At 42.2% G+C, this 16,480-nt stretch overlaps 1 protein-coding gene across 1 annotated transcript in view; it reads right to left on the bottom strand.

Annotated features, from left to right (window-relative positions):
• LOC128117716 (transmembrane 9 superfamily member 2-like) overlaps window positions 1-15,617 on the bottom strand; it is a 58,112-nt gene extending 42,495 nt beyond the window's left edge. Inside the window, exons 1-5 of the mRNA XM_052749951.1 lie at window positions 15,471-15,617; window positions 11,628-11,695; window positions 10,045-10,138; window positions 8,387-8,514; window positions 8,075-8,204 (exon numbers count right to left, since the gene is read on the bottom strand). Coding sequence (XP_052605911.1) covers window positions 8,075-8,204; window positions 8,387-8,514; window positions 10,045-10,138; window positions 11,628-11,695; window positions 15,471-15,617 — 567 coding nt within the window. The remainder of the gene's footprint in view (window positions 1-8,074; window positions 8,205-8,386; window positions 8,515-10,044; window positions 10,139-11,627; window positions 11,696-15,470) is intronic.
• Window positions 15,618-16,480: the final 863 nt, after the last annotated feature.

Here is a 16,480-nt window from a genome sequence, read left to right as displayed (position 1 = left end):
ACATTACACACACACAGAGAGAGAGAGAGAGAGAGAGAGAGAGAGAGAGAGAGAGAGAGACAGACAGACAGACAGACAGACAGACAGACAGACAGAGACACAGAGAGACAGAGAAAGACAGAGACAGAGACAGAGACACAGAGAGAGACAGAGAGAGGAAGAGGAAAGGGAGGGAGGGAGACAGAGACTGAGACAGACAGAGAGAGGAGGAGGAAAGGGAGGGAGGGAGACTGAGACAGAGACTGAGACAGAGACAGAGACAGAGAGAACACTGTGGAATACTCAACTCTATATGTGATGTCTTCATCAAATCCCTCCCCTTACAGTTCAGGGAATCTCAAACAAGAGGAGGCAAAAGAGAGTATAAGAACCAGAGGGTATGGAGGACACCAGGAAAACAAGGCCATCTAAATCAACCGAGCAAAGCTCATATGAACTCATAGAGACTGAAGCAGCATGCACAGGGCCTGCACAGGTGTGCACCAGGTCCTCCGCATATGTATTATGGCTACCGGTTTAGTGTTTTCATGGGATTCTTGAGTGTGTGAATGAGTGGGTCTCTAATTCTTGTGCCTTCTCTTGGGCTCATTGCCTTTTGTTTGCTTGCCTTGTCCAACTTCTATGTGACAGTTTTTGTTTTATCTTATTATTATATTTCATTTTGTTATGTTTTGTTGTTATCTCTTAGAAGTCTGTTCTTTTCTAACAAGAGACAGAAAGAGAGTGGATCTGGATGAGAGGGGATGTGCGGAGGAACTGGGAAGAGTATAGAGAAGAGAAACTGTAATCAGGATACATTGTATAAGAAAGGAGTCTATTTTCAACAAGAGTGAGAGGGAAAAAAAGAAAAAGAGGAGAAGGCAGGAATATCGTGAGTTAAAAGCCACCTCAGCTACATAGCATGTTGGGGTTAGACCAAGCTACATGAAAACTTGTTGCAAAAGGGGACAGGGAGATGCTTAATCAGTAAAGTGTGTGCCAAACAAGCCTGAGAACCTGAGTTCCACTCCCAGCACCCACATATAAAGCTAAATTTAGCAGCACACATCTTTCCAATCCTGGGGAAGCAGAGAAAAAAGATGTCTGGGATTTACTGGCCACTTAGTATAGCTAATTGGCAAGCTCCAGGTTCAGTGATAGAACCTGTCTCAAACATTATGTGGAGAGCAAATGAGAAAGACATCTCCATCTGATATCAGCCTCTGACCTCTACACAATACATTTGCGCGCGGGGAGATTGGAATAAATAGTGAATAAACATTTTTTCATGGAGGTTAGCAGGCAGTTTTGCAATAACTTATTCAGGACTGGATATGTCACCTAAAAATATATGCCTCCTAAAAAGATATGCTCAAGTTCAAACTCCCAATACCCATGAATGTGATCTTTATTTGAACACAGGATCTCTGTGGGAGCCCAGCTGGGAGACTGGCTCCCACATTTTACCCCAGGGTACTCTTGAGGACTGAGGGATAAGAGATTGAGATAGAAATATAAAGGGGAGAGAAACAGCTAGAAACACAGGATAGCCTCAGGAGGGCCTGGATCCTTACCCACTGGCCCCTCCTGTCTCTTCTAAAGGGCTATTTATAGGAATGCCAAGGGGTGGAGCAAAAGGCTTCCCCCTGGCACAGCTAAGTGCAGACCCTTTCCAATCACTTAGTAATCATGCACATGGTCAAGCAATCCTCTAATGCAGCTCTACTGGGTAAAGCAAGCTCAGATCTCACTAGGAAACATTTGTGGGTCTCACAGGTCTCCACAGATATGTTCAAGTTAAAATTAGGCCACAGTGGTAGGCTGTGATATAATATTAGTAGGTTAGGAAAGGGCTGTGTAGCTAGAGTTTTTCTGGTCCTGCCTGGCCCACAGTCAGGACAAATCTCTCTAACCCACCAGTCCCACAGCTGCTCAGACCCAACCAAGTAAACACACAGAGCCTTATACTGCTTACAAACTGTATGGCCGTGGCGGGCTTCTTGCTAACTGTTCTTATATCTTAAATTAACTTATATCTTAAAATTAATCTTATATCTTATATTAATCTATACCTTGCCATGTGGCTCGTGGCTTACCAGCATCTTCACATGCTGCTTGTCATGGCAGCAGCTGGCAGTGTCTCCCTCCCTCAGCCTTCCACTTCCCAGAATTCTCCTCTCTCCTTGTCCCACCTATACTTCCTGCCTGGCCACTGGCCAATCGGTGTTTTATTTACTAACGTATTTGCCATACAGAACATCCCACAGCAGGGCTGCTTATTGTTTTTTAAGACAAGAACTCAGTGATCTCACTCTGTAGCTCAGTGTTAGGATTCTGTACATGGGCAGCTCGGGGTCTTGTCTGGCACCTTACGTCATCAGCGGGCAACTACATATCGCCGCATGATCAAGCAATCTCTGCCTTAAAAAGCCTCACATGGACACCCACGCTTTATCTCTGCACTTGTCCTCTTCCTGTGTTTCCTCTCTCTGTTCCCTCCGCCAGGCCTGGCTTCTCCCTCCTATCCCCTCTTTTTTCTGATAAAGCCCGTTCTCACTCTGGTAGCCATGGCCCATGACTTTCCCGCGGAGCAACCAGCACTGTTCATCCTTTCACTCAGGCCAGCCTGAGACTCCCTATTTGGCTGTCCTAGTCTTATGTCAACTTGACACAAGCTAGAGTCACCTGAAAGGAGGGACCCTCAATTGAGAAACTGCCTCTATAAGATCCACCAATAGGGCATTTTCTTAATTAGTGACTGATGAGGTAGGGCCCAGCACATTGTGAATGGTAGTCTTAGGTTCTGTAATGTTGGGCCCCATAAGGCCCGGGCGTGAGGCCCAGTGTAACTTCCTGAGCCTAGCTCGAGTTTGGCAACCTGTCCTGGGACATGACTTCCACATACAAGTGACTCAGCACTACCCGACCTAGAATCGCCTCTGCCTAGTAACTGCTAAGATGGCATCATCTCATTGGCCTGCTATCCTCACCATTCCCCCCACCTATATAAGTTCACTCCTGCTTCAACAAGACTCCCGGCCCAGTGTGTTTCTCTCTGGTGGACTGAGGGGGGGGGGGGTTGACACTCATCATCCCGCTCAGCCCCAGGGAGAGACTGACTGGACTGGTCCTGCCTCTGCCCTACCTGTTGGTCAGATCGACACTATAAGAAAGAGGGATGAGCCGGGCGGTGGTGGCGCACGCCTTTAATCCCAGCACTCGGGAGGCAGAGGCAGGTGGATCTCTGTGAGTTCGAGGCCAGCCTGGTCTCCAAAGCGAGTTCCAGGAAAGGCGCAAAGCTACACAGAGAAACCCTGTCTCGAAAAACCAAAAAAAAAAAAAAAAAAGAAAGAGGGATGAAGCTGGGTGGTGGTGGCACACACCTTTAATCCCAGCACTCAGGAGGCAGAGCCAGGTGGATCTTTGTGAGTTCGAGGCCAGCCTGGGCTACAGAGTGAGTTCTAGGAAAGGTGCAAAGCTACACAGAGAAACCCTGTCTCATAAAACCTTAAAAAAAGAAAGAAAGAAAGAGAGAGAGAGAGAGAGAGAGAGAGAGAGAGAGAGAGAGAGAGAGAGAGAGAGAAAGAAAGAAAGAAAGAAAGAAAGAAAGAAAGAAAGAAAGAAAGAAAGAAAGAAAGAAAGAAAGAAAGAAAGAATGAATGAAAGCGGGCTGAAGCCAGGCAATGGTGGTGCACAATTTTAATCCCAGCACGCGAGAGGCATTGGCAGACCAATCTCTGTGAGTTTGAGGACAGCCTGGTCTACAGAGTGAGATCCAGGACAGCCAGGGCTACGCAAAGAAACTGTCTTGAAAAACCAAAAAAAAAAAAAAAAAATAGTGGGTGAGCAAGCCAGTTAGCAGCACTGCTCCACGGCCTCTGCATCAGCTCCTGACTCCAGCTTCCTGCCCTGTGTGAGTTCCTGCCCTGACTTCCTTAGTGATGAACAATAAGAAGTGCAAGCCAAAAAAGCCCTTTCCTCCCTTTCCTCCCTTTCCTCCCCTTTTCCTCCTCAACTTGCTTTTGGACGTGGTGTGTATCACAGCAATAGAAATCCTAACTAAGCCAGTAGCCAAGGCTAGCCTCAAACTCATAGCCGTTCTCCTGCTTCATTTTCCAGTGTATTGGAACTACAGGCACTAGACATGATAAGGACAGGGCTTATTAAACTTTAGTCACTCTTTTAAAAATGCATTTATCTTTGCAGATGTGTATGATATGTGTGAGAGTGGGTAAGCAAGAGAACATGCACATGCCACAGTGTATGGAAGTTGGTTCTAGCCTTTGACCCTGTGTTGTTTTTATTTTTAACTTTTCTCTTTTTTCTTTGTTTCCTTCCTTCCTTCCTCTCTTTCCTATTAATTTTCCTTCATTTTCTACCTTGTTTTGAAGAAGAGTCTCTTATTGCTACACTGTGTATAGCAATGTGTATAGCTTGTGAGCTAGATGCTCACGAGCCTCTGGGACATTCCCCGTCTCTGCCTCCCATCTTAATATACAAATGCAAGGATTGCAGACATGCCACTTTTCCATGGATTCCAGAGTAGCAATTTAGATCATCAGGCTTACACGGTAACTGCTTTCACCTGCTGAGTCATCCCCCTTGCCCTACTTTCTCCACCCATTTGACCCATTTTTTCATCCAAGAAATGTTTGCATGACCTTGAGTATATTAGGTATATAAAATAGACATGCAAAGGATTGTTTTCTGAAACTCAAGTCAGCAACTCAAACCACATATTTTTCCAATAGAGCATCTCATGTAGCCGAGGCTGGGTTCCTACTTGCTATATAGTAAAGGAACTCTTGATCCTTCTACTTCTACCTCTCAGGTGCTAGAATTACAGGTATATACCACAATTCCTAGTTTGTACAGTGTGGAAATTCAAACCCTGTGCTTTGTGCATGCTAGGCAAGTACTCTACTGAGTCACATCTCCATACCTTCAAACAGTAAGTTTTATAATCAAACATTCTAACACAGTATAATCCAAAGATATACTATTTTGGTACTTACATGCTGAAGAATGATAGTAGGAACCATTAAAATTCTGTTTTCTATAATTAAACCATTATGATTTTTAAAATTGTATTTGATTTTTATCTGTTTTGTGTATGGTGGACAGGGTGGAGAGTGTGCACATCCCATAGTAGTTTCTGTGAAAACACCATGTGGTTTACAAATTACTGTATTTGGGCTATGGATGCAGCTCAGTTGTAGAGTATTTGCCTAGCATGCACAAAGTGCCTGTTTGACCCCAAGCACTATATAAAGCTAAGATGGTGGCACACATCTGTAATCCCACCTTTTGGGGAGAGGCAGGAAGATAAGTTCAAAGTCACGGCTGACTACACAGTGAGTTGAAGGACAGTCTGGGATACATGAGACCCTATCTCAAACAAACAAACAAACAACAAAAAAACAAATTCAGATTCCATTCACTTGAACTGCATTTGAATACAAGGACTTTTTTGTTTTTGTTTGTCTGTTTGCTTGTTTGGTTGGTTGGTTGGTTGGTTGGTTTTGGTTTTTTTAGACAGGGTTTCCCTGTGTTACAGCTCTGGCTATCCTGAAACTCTCTTTGTAGACTAGGCCAGCCTCGAACTCACAGAGATCTGCCTGCCTCTGCCTCCTGAGTGCTGGGATTAAAGGTGTTCGCCAACAGGCCCAGTGAGTACAAGGATTTTGATGGAGACCACCTACAGAATTTTTCAAAGACTTTTTTGTACAAATACCATTTATAAAATTGTCTTTGTTGATCTGACATATCGCCTTTATGATAAATCTATATTTCCATGAGTACCTAGGTCTCTTTCTAGCTTGCTACTCTGCTCTGCTATTTTTAAAATACCTCTTAAAAATGAAAAAAATCTTATTTTTAAATTGTTAAACTTGAGTACTTCCTTAAATTATGTTTGGCCTGGGCTACATAGTGAATTCCAGTTCAACCTGTCTCACAAAACAAAACAAAAAAGTAAAAACTAGGTAAATAATACAAGTGTCATCAGATATGGCAAAAGTCACCATAGTAGTACATGAATGACTGAGATTTTCTCTAAACTACCCTTCATACCAAAAAGAAACAAGAGTACTAGCAGCTAGACAACCAAGCCAGAAACTGAGGTGTTAGTCTATACTCTTCCTCGCCCTTCCCCTTTATCCCTAACCATTGTTGAAAGTTTCTACACAAAATACATTAAAAGCTGCCACATATGGTGATGCGCACCTGTAATCCCAGTACTTAAGAGGTAGAAGCAAGACGACCAACTAGGGCTACATGAGATTCTCTCTCATTTAAAAGAAAAGAAAAATAGTTTGAGAGCCATAAGACACAGTTCAAAAGCATGGGACCTCAGTACACTGCTGCTGTGGATATCGCTCTGTATAAATAAAACACTGATTGGCCAGTAGCCAGACAGGAAGTATAGGCAGGACTAACAGAGAGAATTGAGGGAACAGGAAGGCAAAGGGAGAGACCTGCCAGCTGCTGCCATGACAAACAAGATGTAAGGTACCGGTAAGCCACGAGCCACGTGGCAACTTATAGATTAATAGAAATGGGTTAATTTAAGATAGAAGAAGTAGATAACAAGAAGCCTACCATGGCCATACAGTTTATAAGTAATATAAGCGTCTGAGTGATTATTTTATACTTGGGTTGTGGGACTGCAGGGGCTTGGTGGGACCTGGAGAGAAGCTCTCCAGCTGCACACTGCAGGCTACCAAAAGAGAAATATAAACACCAAGCCAGCCACAAAACCATTGGCCTACAATCTCTCCTGCCTGCAAGATATGTGAGGGCAATGGTGACACAGAACTTAGGGAAGTAGTCAACCAATACTTCATTTGACTTAAGGGCCCACTCCACAAGATGGAACCCACGCCCAACACTGCTTGGGTGACCAAGAACCATAGACTAGATAGCCCAGAGACCTAGAGTAAAGCCAAATGCTACTGGTCTAAAAAAAGTATCAATAAAATGATTCCTAATGATATTCTGTTATACTCATAGATGAGTGCCTTGCTTAGTCATCATTAAAGAAGCTTCCTTCTGTGGCACATGAGAACAAACACAGAGGCCCACAGGCAGACATTACTCAGAGAGAGAGAGAGTCCTTGTAACACATAGCTTTAAATAGGATGACTCCATCAAACCCCTCCCTGCTTCCCCCAGAGCTCAGGGAACCCCATGGAAGAGGAGGTGGAAAGAATGTAGGGCGGCCCACAATGGGTCTGCACCAGGTCCTCTGCATATGTATTATAGCTTTCAGCTTAGTATTTTTATGGGATTCCTGAGTATGTGAATAAGTAAGTGTGTCTCTGATTCTTGTGCCTGCTCTTGGGACTCCTTTCCTTCTGTTGGGTTGCCTTGTCCAGCCTCGATGTGATGGTTTTTGTTTTATCTTTTATTTTATTTTGTCATGTTAAAAAATAATAAAAAAGATAAAAGGTCTTTGTTAAGGTATGACCTCTGCTACTTTCCAACTGTTATGATCCTAGTCAAGTCACATGTCTTCCTGAGATTCAGCTTTCTCATCTATAAAACTGCAGTTCTATGCTCTAGCAGAATAACTGTTGTGAGAATTAATCACTGAGTATGACATAACCAACAACATTGATGGCACAGTCACTGGTATGCAGTCATAGTTTCCTTAGCATATGGCTGGCTTCTGTTTAACTCCTTTTTATTTATTCCTATAGCTGTAAATCTTAACCTTATGCGACAGACTCATGCTCAGCTACTCAAAGTCTCCCAGATACAGTATGCTATTTCACACTTCCAAATTTTTGATCACATTAATTTCTTGACTACAAATGTTTACCCTTCCATTTTTCTGCCTCCACTGGCCCCAATTCCCCACATATTGTTGCATTGATTTCTTTACAAGCATATTTCCTCTACTTAAGACTATAAATTTAAAAAGACAGAGACAGAATATAGAACAGAAACAAAGTATATTTGTTCTTGTGTCCCCAAACACATAGCACACAGCCTAGATGGTGTCCCATTAATGTTTTCTAAATGAGTAAAATATAAAGTAAAACATAAATGAAGCAACATTCTTGTACTCTCATTGTAAGTTGGCAATACTTACATTAACCAGGCAAGGGCCTTTCAATTGGCCACTTGGGATATTAAAACATCCTATTGGAAATCCTGATTCACAATAGTGTTCTCCATCTTCCATGTCATAGCACCATATTACTCGTGTGTTACCAATAACCCTAGACAAGAATAGTTTTTAAATAAGAGGTTTAACAAGCATTTCATATCAAGCAACAAAAATGTTATCTTATACATATTTAAGTTCAATTTTAATCAAACTCAAATCACAAAAATAGAATATAATTTATATGTCTATTAAAATTACTTTCAGAAAGAGTAAAAAAGAAGATAACAAACCTACCAGTGATGATTGTAATTCTGTCTTATTCCTTCCTTCAAAAAAGCCAGCTTGTTCATTTGATCTTCATTTTCTGGAGTATAAGATTTTACACAAACTTTTCTACATGTTTCTTCTTTGTTAAAAGAAAACTACAAAAAGTGAAAATATTAAGAAATTTGGTAAATTTGTAAGTCAAATGTCACCAAGTAAGTAATTTAACTTACAGGTACATTTTTTTCCTTCAAAGACATAAATATATCATCATTCTCCTCTCGGTTTTAGTTTTGAACTGTTATTACTCTAGTCATACACAACATCCTTTTAGAACTAAAGGGAAGAACTTGTCTTCCCATATTATATTGTAAGGTTTAATTACAATTTGTTCCCACAAACTAATATAGCATCATTCTTTTTATCATTCTTGTTATTATTAACTTTAACTCCTGAAGTCATATATTAGTGATTTTAAAAAGTCACTTAACTCTGCAGTGTTTTCATTGGAGCCACTTGGAAAGTGACTAGATTAAGCTATTACAGTAAGGTCTTCATAATTGAATCCCAGTGACCTTAAAAAGGGAAAATATACACCTATGCCTACCATTTTGTGATGCAAGCCAAAGGGCCCTTTTCAGAGCTAGTGTAATGTTATTTGAGCCTTACACCTCCAGAACTGTGAGACTAAGCAGGCCTCTTTTCTTTTTCATTACAGTTGTTTTGTTACGTGTGTGCACACACATGTCACAGTTCATGTGTGGCAGATCAGAGGACAACTTGTAGTTCTTTCCTTCCATCATGTGCATCCTAGGAACTGAACTCAAGTTGTTAAGCTTGGAGGCAAGCATTTTAAGAACTAAGCTATCTCTTCTCCCTAGTTTTTATGTTTTTTGTTGTTTTGTTTTACTTTTAATTGTTGTTGATGTTTTGAGATAATCTTAGTCTCTTGTTCATTAAGATATTGAAGGTAAAATAAATGTGTATTGGGTATCCAGTTTCATCTTCTTATATCACCCTACCCCAAATATGAACAGTATAATAAAGTCACAGCTTTTCTTTATAAAGTAAAAACAAAACAAAACAAAAAACAAACACCTCAAAATTAAACCTTATGTGAGCTAGGAAGTATGGCTCACACTTGCAATAGCAGAACTCATGATGCTAGGTAGGATTGCTGTGGATTTCAGGACAATCTGGGCTATAGGTTGTTGACACTCTCTTTAGGAGAAAAAGAAAAGCAAGAAAAAGGTTGGATCTGGTGGCCACATCTATAACCTCAGCTTTCAAGAGAAGTCTCCCGAGTTATAAGACAGCCTGGGCTACATATAATGTTCCAAGGCTAACTTGAGCCTCACAATAGAACTTTTCTCAAAAAAAAAAAAAAAAAAGGCTGGGACCAAAGTTCCATGGTAAAGCACCTGATTAGTGTATGTGATGCCCAGACTTCACTCCCAATAACATTCTCTCACACACTTTCTCCCTATCTCTGTCTCTATCTCTACGTCTCTGTCTCTGTCTCTCCTTTATATGGATGCACCCAGCTACTGCAGACATTTTAACAGATTTCTATATCAGCATGAGGTTCTCTTTTTCTTTCTCTCCCTTTAAAAACAAAGATTCGATTTTAAATAGTTTTGAGAAAGTTCTTTCAAAATAAGATATACTAATAAGATCAGCAGAATAACCTTGTAAGGGCATGACACTATTTGTTCTCCAGATAGGATTTTTCCAAGAGTCTCAGAGGGTGTTTTCTTCAAAGAATCTTGGCAGAAGTCAAAGCTAAGAAAGAGGAAGTTCCAGTAAGATTTTTAAAACTCAGCAAGAAATCAGTCTTTATAACTCATGTAGCCTCTATTGTTAACAAAACTGCTGTTAGGTTTCCAACCTGGGACAAATGGCTGAGGTGCTTATATAACATACCAAAGCAGACTCTGGCTGCCAGGTTCTCCCAGCATCCCTCAGTCCCTACCTGTTACAGGGCCCTCCTGGCTGGCATGCCCATCCCCTACTGAACTCTCCAGCCCAGGGGCTGGGCCATACTTCCCTATAGAATTCAACCACATTGGTTGCCCACTGTCTTTCTACCTTTGGGCCTCCTAACTGCTGTGCCTGGTTCCCCTTGCCCCCCTCTCCTCTTCCCCTCTCCCCACGTGGAACAGCTCAGTCTGGTCCGTTCACTATGGATTCTCCCAGATGTCCTTGTCTCTGCCTCTGCCTATGTTCTCCCACATATCTACCTCCACCATGCCTAGGAGCAGTCACATTCATGTTTCTTTTCCTTTTTATTTCTTCGTTTTCATTCAACTGCAAATAAAACTGTGACCTAGGATTTATGAACTATGTACCTCACTATACATTTCTCATTAGAGTATGTAATTGCTAAATGAATTATTTAAAGGCTCTTTTTACAGCTCTAGACTTTTCTTAACATGGGAAATGATAATTTAAAAAAACTCACAACATTTTGTGGGTTAAATTTCAAATTACACAAAAATAAGAAAAACAACAATTTCAAGTCCATATTAATTCTAACTCAATATATTCAGAAACCATAAATATTAGTTCTGATCAAAAGCAAATTTAGGGCTGGAGAGATGGCTCAGCCCTTAAAGGCTAGGCTCACAACCAAAAGCAAATTTAGCCAGGTATTGGTGGCACACGCCTTTAATCCCAGCACTTGGGAGGCAGAGCCAGGCAGATCTCTGTGAGTTTGAGGCCAGTCTGGTCTACTGAGCAAGATCCAGGACAGGCACCAAAACTACACAGAGAAACCCTTTTTTTTCTTTTGGAAAGAAAAAAAGCAAATTTAAAGAACAAACTCCTCCTCATATATTTCTATAAAATAGCAGATGAAAAGAATTAGAATTTTCTTTCAATTATTATAAATATAAGATGATTTAAGTAAAAAATAAAATACATAGAAATTTTGTATGTATTTTAAAAGGCAAAAGATTTGTACATTTAAAAGAGAAGCCAGGGTATTTTATTCACTTTAAATACTCTTGTAACCCTAGATTTATGCCTTTCTTTATAATGAATATTAGACTTGATTTTAGTGGAAATAAAGTAACACCAAATGACATCTTACTTTTTTATAATATAATTTCTTTTTTCCAAATATTAAGTCATATTGAAACTGATCATGTAAAAACAGAACATTACTAAACAAAGCATCACTATTCACTAAAAACTTCCACATGAAACTTTCTCCTGTTTTAAAGTCAAGCTACAACTCTGAAGGTGTTTTTAACATATATGCTACACTTACCTATCATAGTCATAGGATAATATAGTTTCCACTGAGTAAAATTTATCAGCATACACTTGTATTGATGACTTAAAGAAAGAGCAAGAATTAATAATAATATAATGAGGTAGTGTTTCCAAAACACATAATAAAGCAACTAAGAGATAATCTGACCTATTGCTGCTAACATCAGTTTACAACTGCACAGTCATAAATTCCTCCTGAAGTTGTTCATAACCATAGTATTTTATCACAGCAATAGGAGCCCCAACTAAGACAACTGAGTTCTCTGCATGAATAAAAATTAGTACCTCTACCATTCTTTTGTGGGGAAGGGGCTTGAGACAGGGTTTCTCTGGGTAGTCCTGGCTATCCTAGAACTTACTCTGTAGAGCAGGCTGGCCTTGAACTCACAGAGATCTGCTTGCTTCTGCCTCCTGAGTGCTGGGATTACAGTTGTGAACCACCAAACCCAGCTTCTACCATGCTTATGTTTTAAAAAAAAATTATAAAGCCCTTTCAGAATAGGATAAAAAGCAATTGATTCTTTTCTCAGAAAAACACATACTGAAATTCTCTGACGAGCTTTTTAAAATACTTTAAATTTTATTATTTTACATATATGGGTGTTTTGCCTGCTGGTATGTCTGTGCTGCACCTGCCCCAAGGAGGACAGAAGAGGGAGTTGGATTCCCCAAAACTGGAGTTATTGAAAATAAAACCAGAGAGAAAATGAAATTCAAATTTTAAAAAAAGTGGTAGATAAACAGGTGAAAAGGGGGAAAATGAAAAGCCATGACAATGGAAGAAGGAAGATACAATAGAAATAACAGAAGGGGAAAAGAAGAAAATAAAGGACAGAGCAAGAGAAGCAATAGAGAAATGCAAAGACAAAAAAGGAAAGGAGGTGAAGGAAACAAATAGGAAAATCACCCCTGAGTTAGTTCTAGGCCAGCCTGGTCTGCATAGTAAGTATCAGGCCAGGCTCAGCTATGTAACAAGACAGGAAAAGGAAAGGGAAAAAAAGAAAAGAAAAAGGGGGCAAGACAGAAGAGAGGGGCGGTGGTGGCACACTCCTTTAATCCCAGCACTCAGGAGTCAGAGGCAGGTGGATCTCTGAGTTCGAGGCCAGGATGGTCTACAGAACGAGTTCAAGGATAGCTGGGGCTACACAGATAAACCCTGTCTGTAAAAACAAAAAGGTGGTGGGGGGTTAAAGAAAGAAAGGGGATGAGAGAGGACAGATGATGGAAGGGCGAGACGAGGGAAGGTGAAAGAAAACCGGAAACAAAAGCAAAGAGGAAGGAAAGAGGGAGGGGAAAGGCGGCAGAGGGTAGGGAGAGGAGAGTGAAAGGGGAAAGGAAGGAAATGTGAAATGTAGGAGGGGAAAGTAGGAAACAAAAAAGAATTGGAGAAGACAAAGCAAAGGGAGAAAAAGAAAGAATAGGTGGATGTGAAAGGAAAAGAAACAGAGAAAAAAGGAAAATACAGAAACCAAAAGACAGAGAAATAGATACAATGAGAGAGTGAGAGAGAAAAAAAGGAAAGACCAAACAAAACAGGAAAAGCAGGAGGAATACAGACAGGAAAGAGAAAAAAGGAAAGTGAGAAGAAGGCAGAAGAGGCCAGGAGTATGCCTGTATGTACTCTCATCACTTGGGAGGTAGACACTGGAGGAGAGAGTCCAAGGTCATCCTTGGCTCCACTGCAAGCTGGAAGTTAGCCTGGAATGCATGAGACCCTGTCTCAGACAAATACAACATAATGAAAGTTTCAAGGAAGAAAAAAAAAGAAGGGTAAGAAAGACAAACAAAGAAACACAAAGACAGAAAAATGAAAGACATTGGCTAAGGTTAAAAAATAATAATGAAGAAATGAAAAGGAAAGGCTGAAACAGAAAAGCAAGAGAGCAAGACAGAGAAAGAAGAAAAGGAGGTGAAGGGGGAATGAACAGAAAAAAACAAAGAATGAAAGGGGGAAAGGAAAAAGGAAAGTATCGAACGAGGAACAGAAACAGTAGAAGAGAAGGTGAAAAAGAAGGAAAAGACACACGGAACAGAACAGAAGACCGACGAGGAGGACAAAGGAGAAAATGAGAATGAGTGACAGACAGGAAAATAGAAGGATGAGCCTGTGGGAAACAGAAAGGAAAGACAAAGAGGGAGTGGAACCACAAGACGACCAGGGAAGAAGGACAAAAAGAGCAGAACCAGTAACAAAGAAACGCACAAAAAGTAAAGGTGAGTGCAAGAAAAAGAGACACGGGGGGGGGGGGGCATCGAAAATGAAAAATAGAACGAAAGTGAGAAGGAAAAGGCAAAAAAAATGAGGAGAAAAGGGAAAGAATGAAAGAAGAGGGAGGGGAGAGAGGGAGAGGTAAAAAAATCTCGAAGGAAGATAAAGTGTGGGAGCGGGAGGCTAGAGGGCTATATCACAGTATAAAATAACCTTCAAGTTCTGTTGTTTAAATAAGAAAGGTGCATGAAGCTAATTACAACTATTTAAAAAATAAAAAGAGTTGGACGGTGGCGGCACATGCCTCGAATCACAGAATTTAGGAGGCAAAGATCTCTATGAATTTGAGTCCAGCCTGGTCTACAGAGTGAGTTCCAGGATAGCCAGGGCTACACAGAGAAACCCTGTGTTGAAAAACCAAAATGAATGATGATGATGATGATGATGACAGAATAAAAAGATACACGAGTCCGGTGTTGCGGCACACCCTGTAATCCCAGCATATGAGAGGCAGAGGCAAATGGATTTTGACTCTGTTAACCAAAGGAGACTTTCTCTTAAAATATAAACAAAGAGGGCATACAATCCCAACATTCTACAGGTTTAAAACACTAGCATGGTATGCTGTTGTTAGGAATCATCCTGGGTTACTCAGCAAAACCAGATCTCATCACAGAGCATGTCTTTCTGCCTGTCTTCCCAGCAAGCGCTCACTGAAACGCCCAATTTAAGGCCTCAAGGCCAGTCTGCTGCTGTGAGACCTTACCAAAAAGAAACAAACAAACAAAAAACCCACCATAAATCAAGATAACATTCGGATCACTACGGAAATGGCAGCCTAAACTACAGGAGACCAAGTCTCCAAAATTAAAAAAAATAAATAAAAAGTTGAACACAGAGGCACACATCTGTGAAGTCCAAACTTGGAAAGATGCCAAGTTCAAGGCAAGCCTGGATGGACTACAAGCTCAGACCCTGACTGAAAAAGCACTGGAGGCAGGAAGGAGGAGAGGGGAGGAAAAGAACGACTTGGGCACAGCGAACACAGTTCCATTTCCTGAAAGTTGACTAAATGTCCCGCGTGGCAAATTCAGTATCACCGGCCTGTAGAAGTAGACAACGAATGAGTGTTATAGATCTTGAAGGACCTGGGAGGCCAGAGGGAGCAAGCAAGGATCAGAACAGGAAAAGTGTGAGAGTCCAGAAGTGAGGGTGCCAGAAAGACTGCGGGAGCCTGGCGGGATCTGGAGGGGAGGGGTGAGTGGGAGGGGAAGAAGGAAGAGAAGCTGAGAGAAGAGGGCGGGCTTGGGGCGGGAGGTGGAAGAGGGAGGGGAGGCGGTGCGGGAAAGAGGACACCTCGGAAGGGGAGAGTGGAGTTGGTGGCTGGGCAAGAGGCAGAGAATGGAGCCAGAGTGAGCCAAGGAGCCTGAAGGAGGGCCCTCGGAGGAGCGGAACGCACTGGCAGGGCTGGGCACCGCCAAGGGAGGGCGAAGGAGGGGCTAGGAGGCAGGTGGAGACGCTGCGAGGCCAGAAGCCAGGAGGAAGTATGGCGCCATGCCCAGAGTGTGGGCCTGGGATGGGATCGCCCGTGTCCATGCCCTTAGGGCCTTTCCTTCCCCAGCTCCTCACCTGACAGCGGGAGTTGGGATGGCCCTCCTCACAGTAGGTGATGGGAACCAGTCCCGGAAAGTAGAAAGCCTCACAGGTGGTGAACAGGAGCCAGAGCCGCAACAGCCACCTTAGCCCTGGGAGGGCAAGGCAGAGCTTGGTTCCCATCTTAACTGCTGCCAACTAGTCACCAGGAACTGGAGCGACGAGTGGGCAGGGTGAGAACTTTCCAGAAGAACTGTTACAGGGTCTCGCTAGCCTGCGGCTCAAGACTCTGTTGCTAGGACACCTGGCAGTGGCAGTTGGAGAGCAGGCACAGTGCGCATGCGTGTGTATCACACGTTCCTCGCACTTTGCCCAGAGACAGGCCCAACTTTCCCTCCATTTTAGCCATGTGTCAAGCTCTGCCTCATTCAGCGGGGCAGAGGGGGCGTGGCAACAAGGTGGTGCGAGGTTGGGGAGGGTAGACCGTCTTCGTGATTTCAACCTCAAGAAGTCTCACTTCGGAGGAATTTTCTAAGACTCAAACTATGCCCAGGGAAATGGCTCCGTGAGTGAGTAAAGGTGTTTGCTGTCAGCCTAGGACCGGAATTTGATGGAAGAAGAGAACTAACTTGCCCTACAAGTTCTCCTCAGACCCCCATAAGTTGGCCTTACTATGTCACATGTCCCCACCCAAACAAATAAATAAATGTAATTAAAATGTAAAACGAAAATACACTTTTTTTAGGCTTTTCTTTCTTTCTTTCTTTTTTGAGACAGGGCTTTTCTATGTAGTTTTAGTGCCTGTCCTGGATCTCACTTTGTAGACCAGGCTGGACTCGAACTCACAGAGATCTGCCTGCCTCTGCCTCCCAAGTGCTGGGATTAAAGGCGTGTACCACCGCCGCTGCTGGGCTAAGAAAATACTCTTAATAGTATTACCATCGCACCCCCATCTTTTCTGGTAGCAGAACTTGGAGAGATGCACTAGGAGGGGAGGTGGGGCTATGTATGAGGATTTCAGGGTCATATGGTCCAAGCATAGATGC

Source organism: Peromyscus californicus, unplaced genomic scaffold, assembly GCF_007827085.1.
Source record: "Peromyscus californicus insignis strain IS unplaced genomic scaffold, ASM782708v3 Scaffold_10__1_contigs__length_136768540, whole genome shotgun sequence".
Lineage (NCBI taxonomy): Eukaryota > Metazoa > Chordata > Mammalia > Rodentia > Cricetidae > Peromyscus > Peromyscus californicus.
This window is presented reverse-complemented; position numbering and strand designations above follow the sequence as displayed.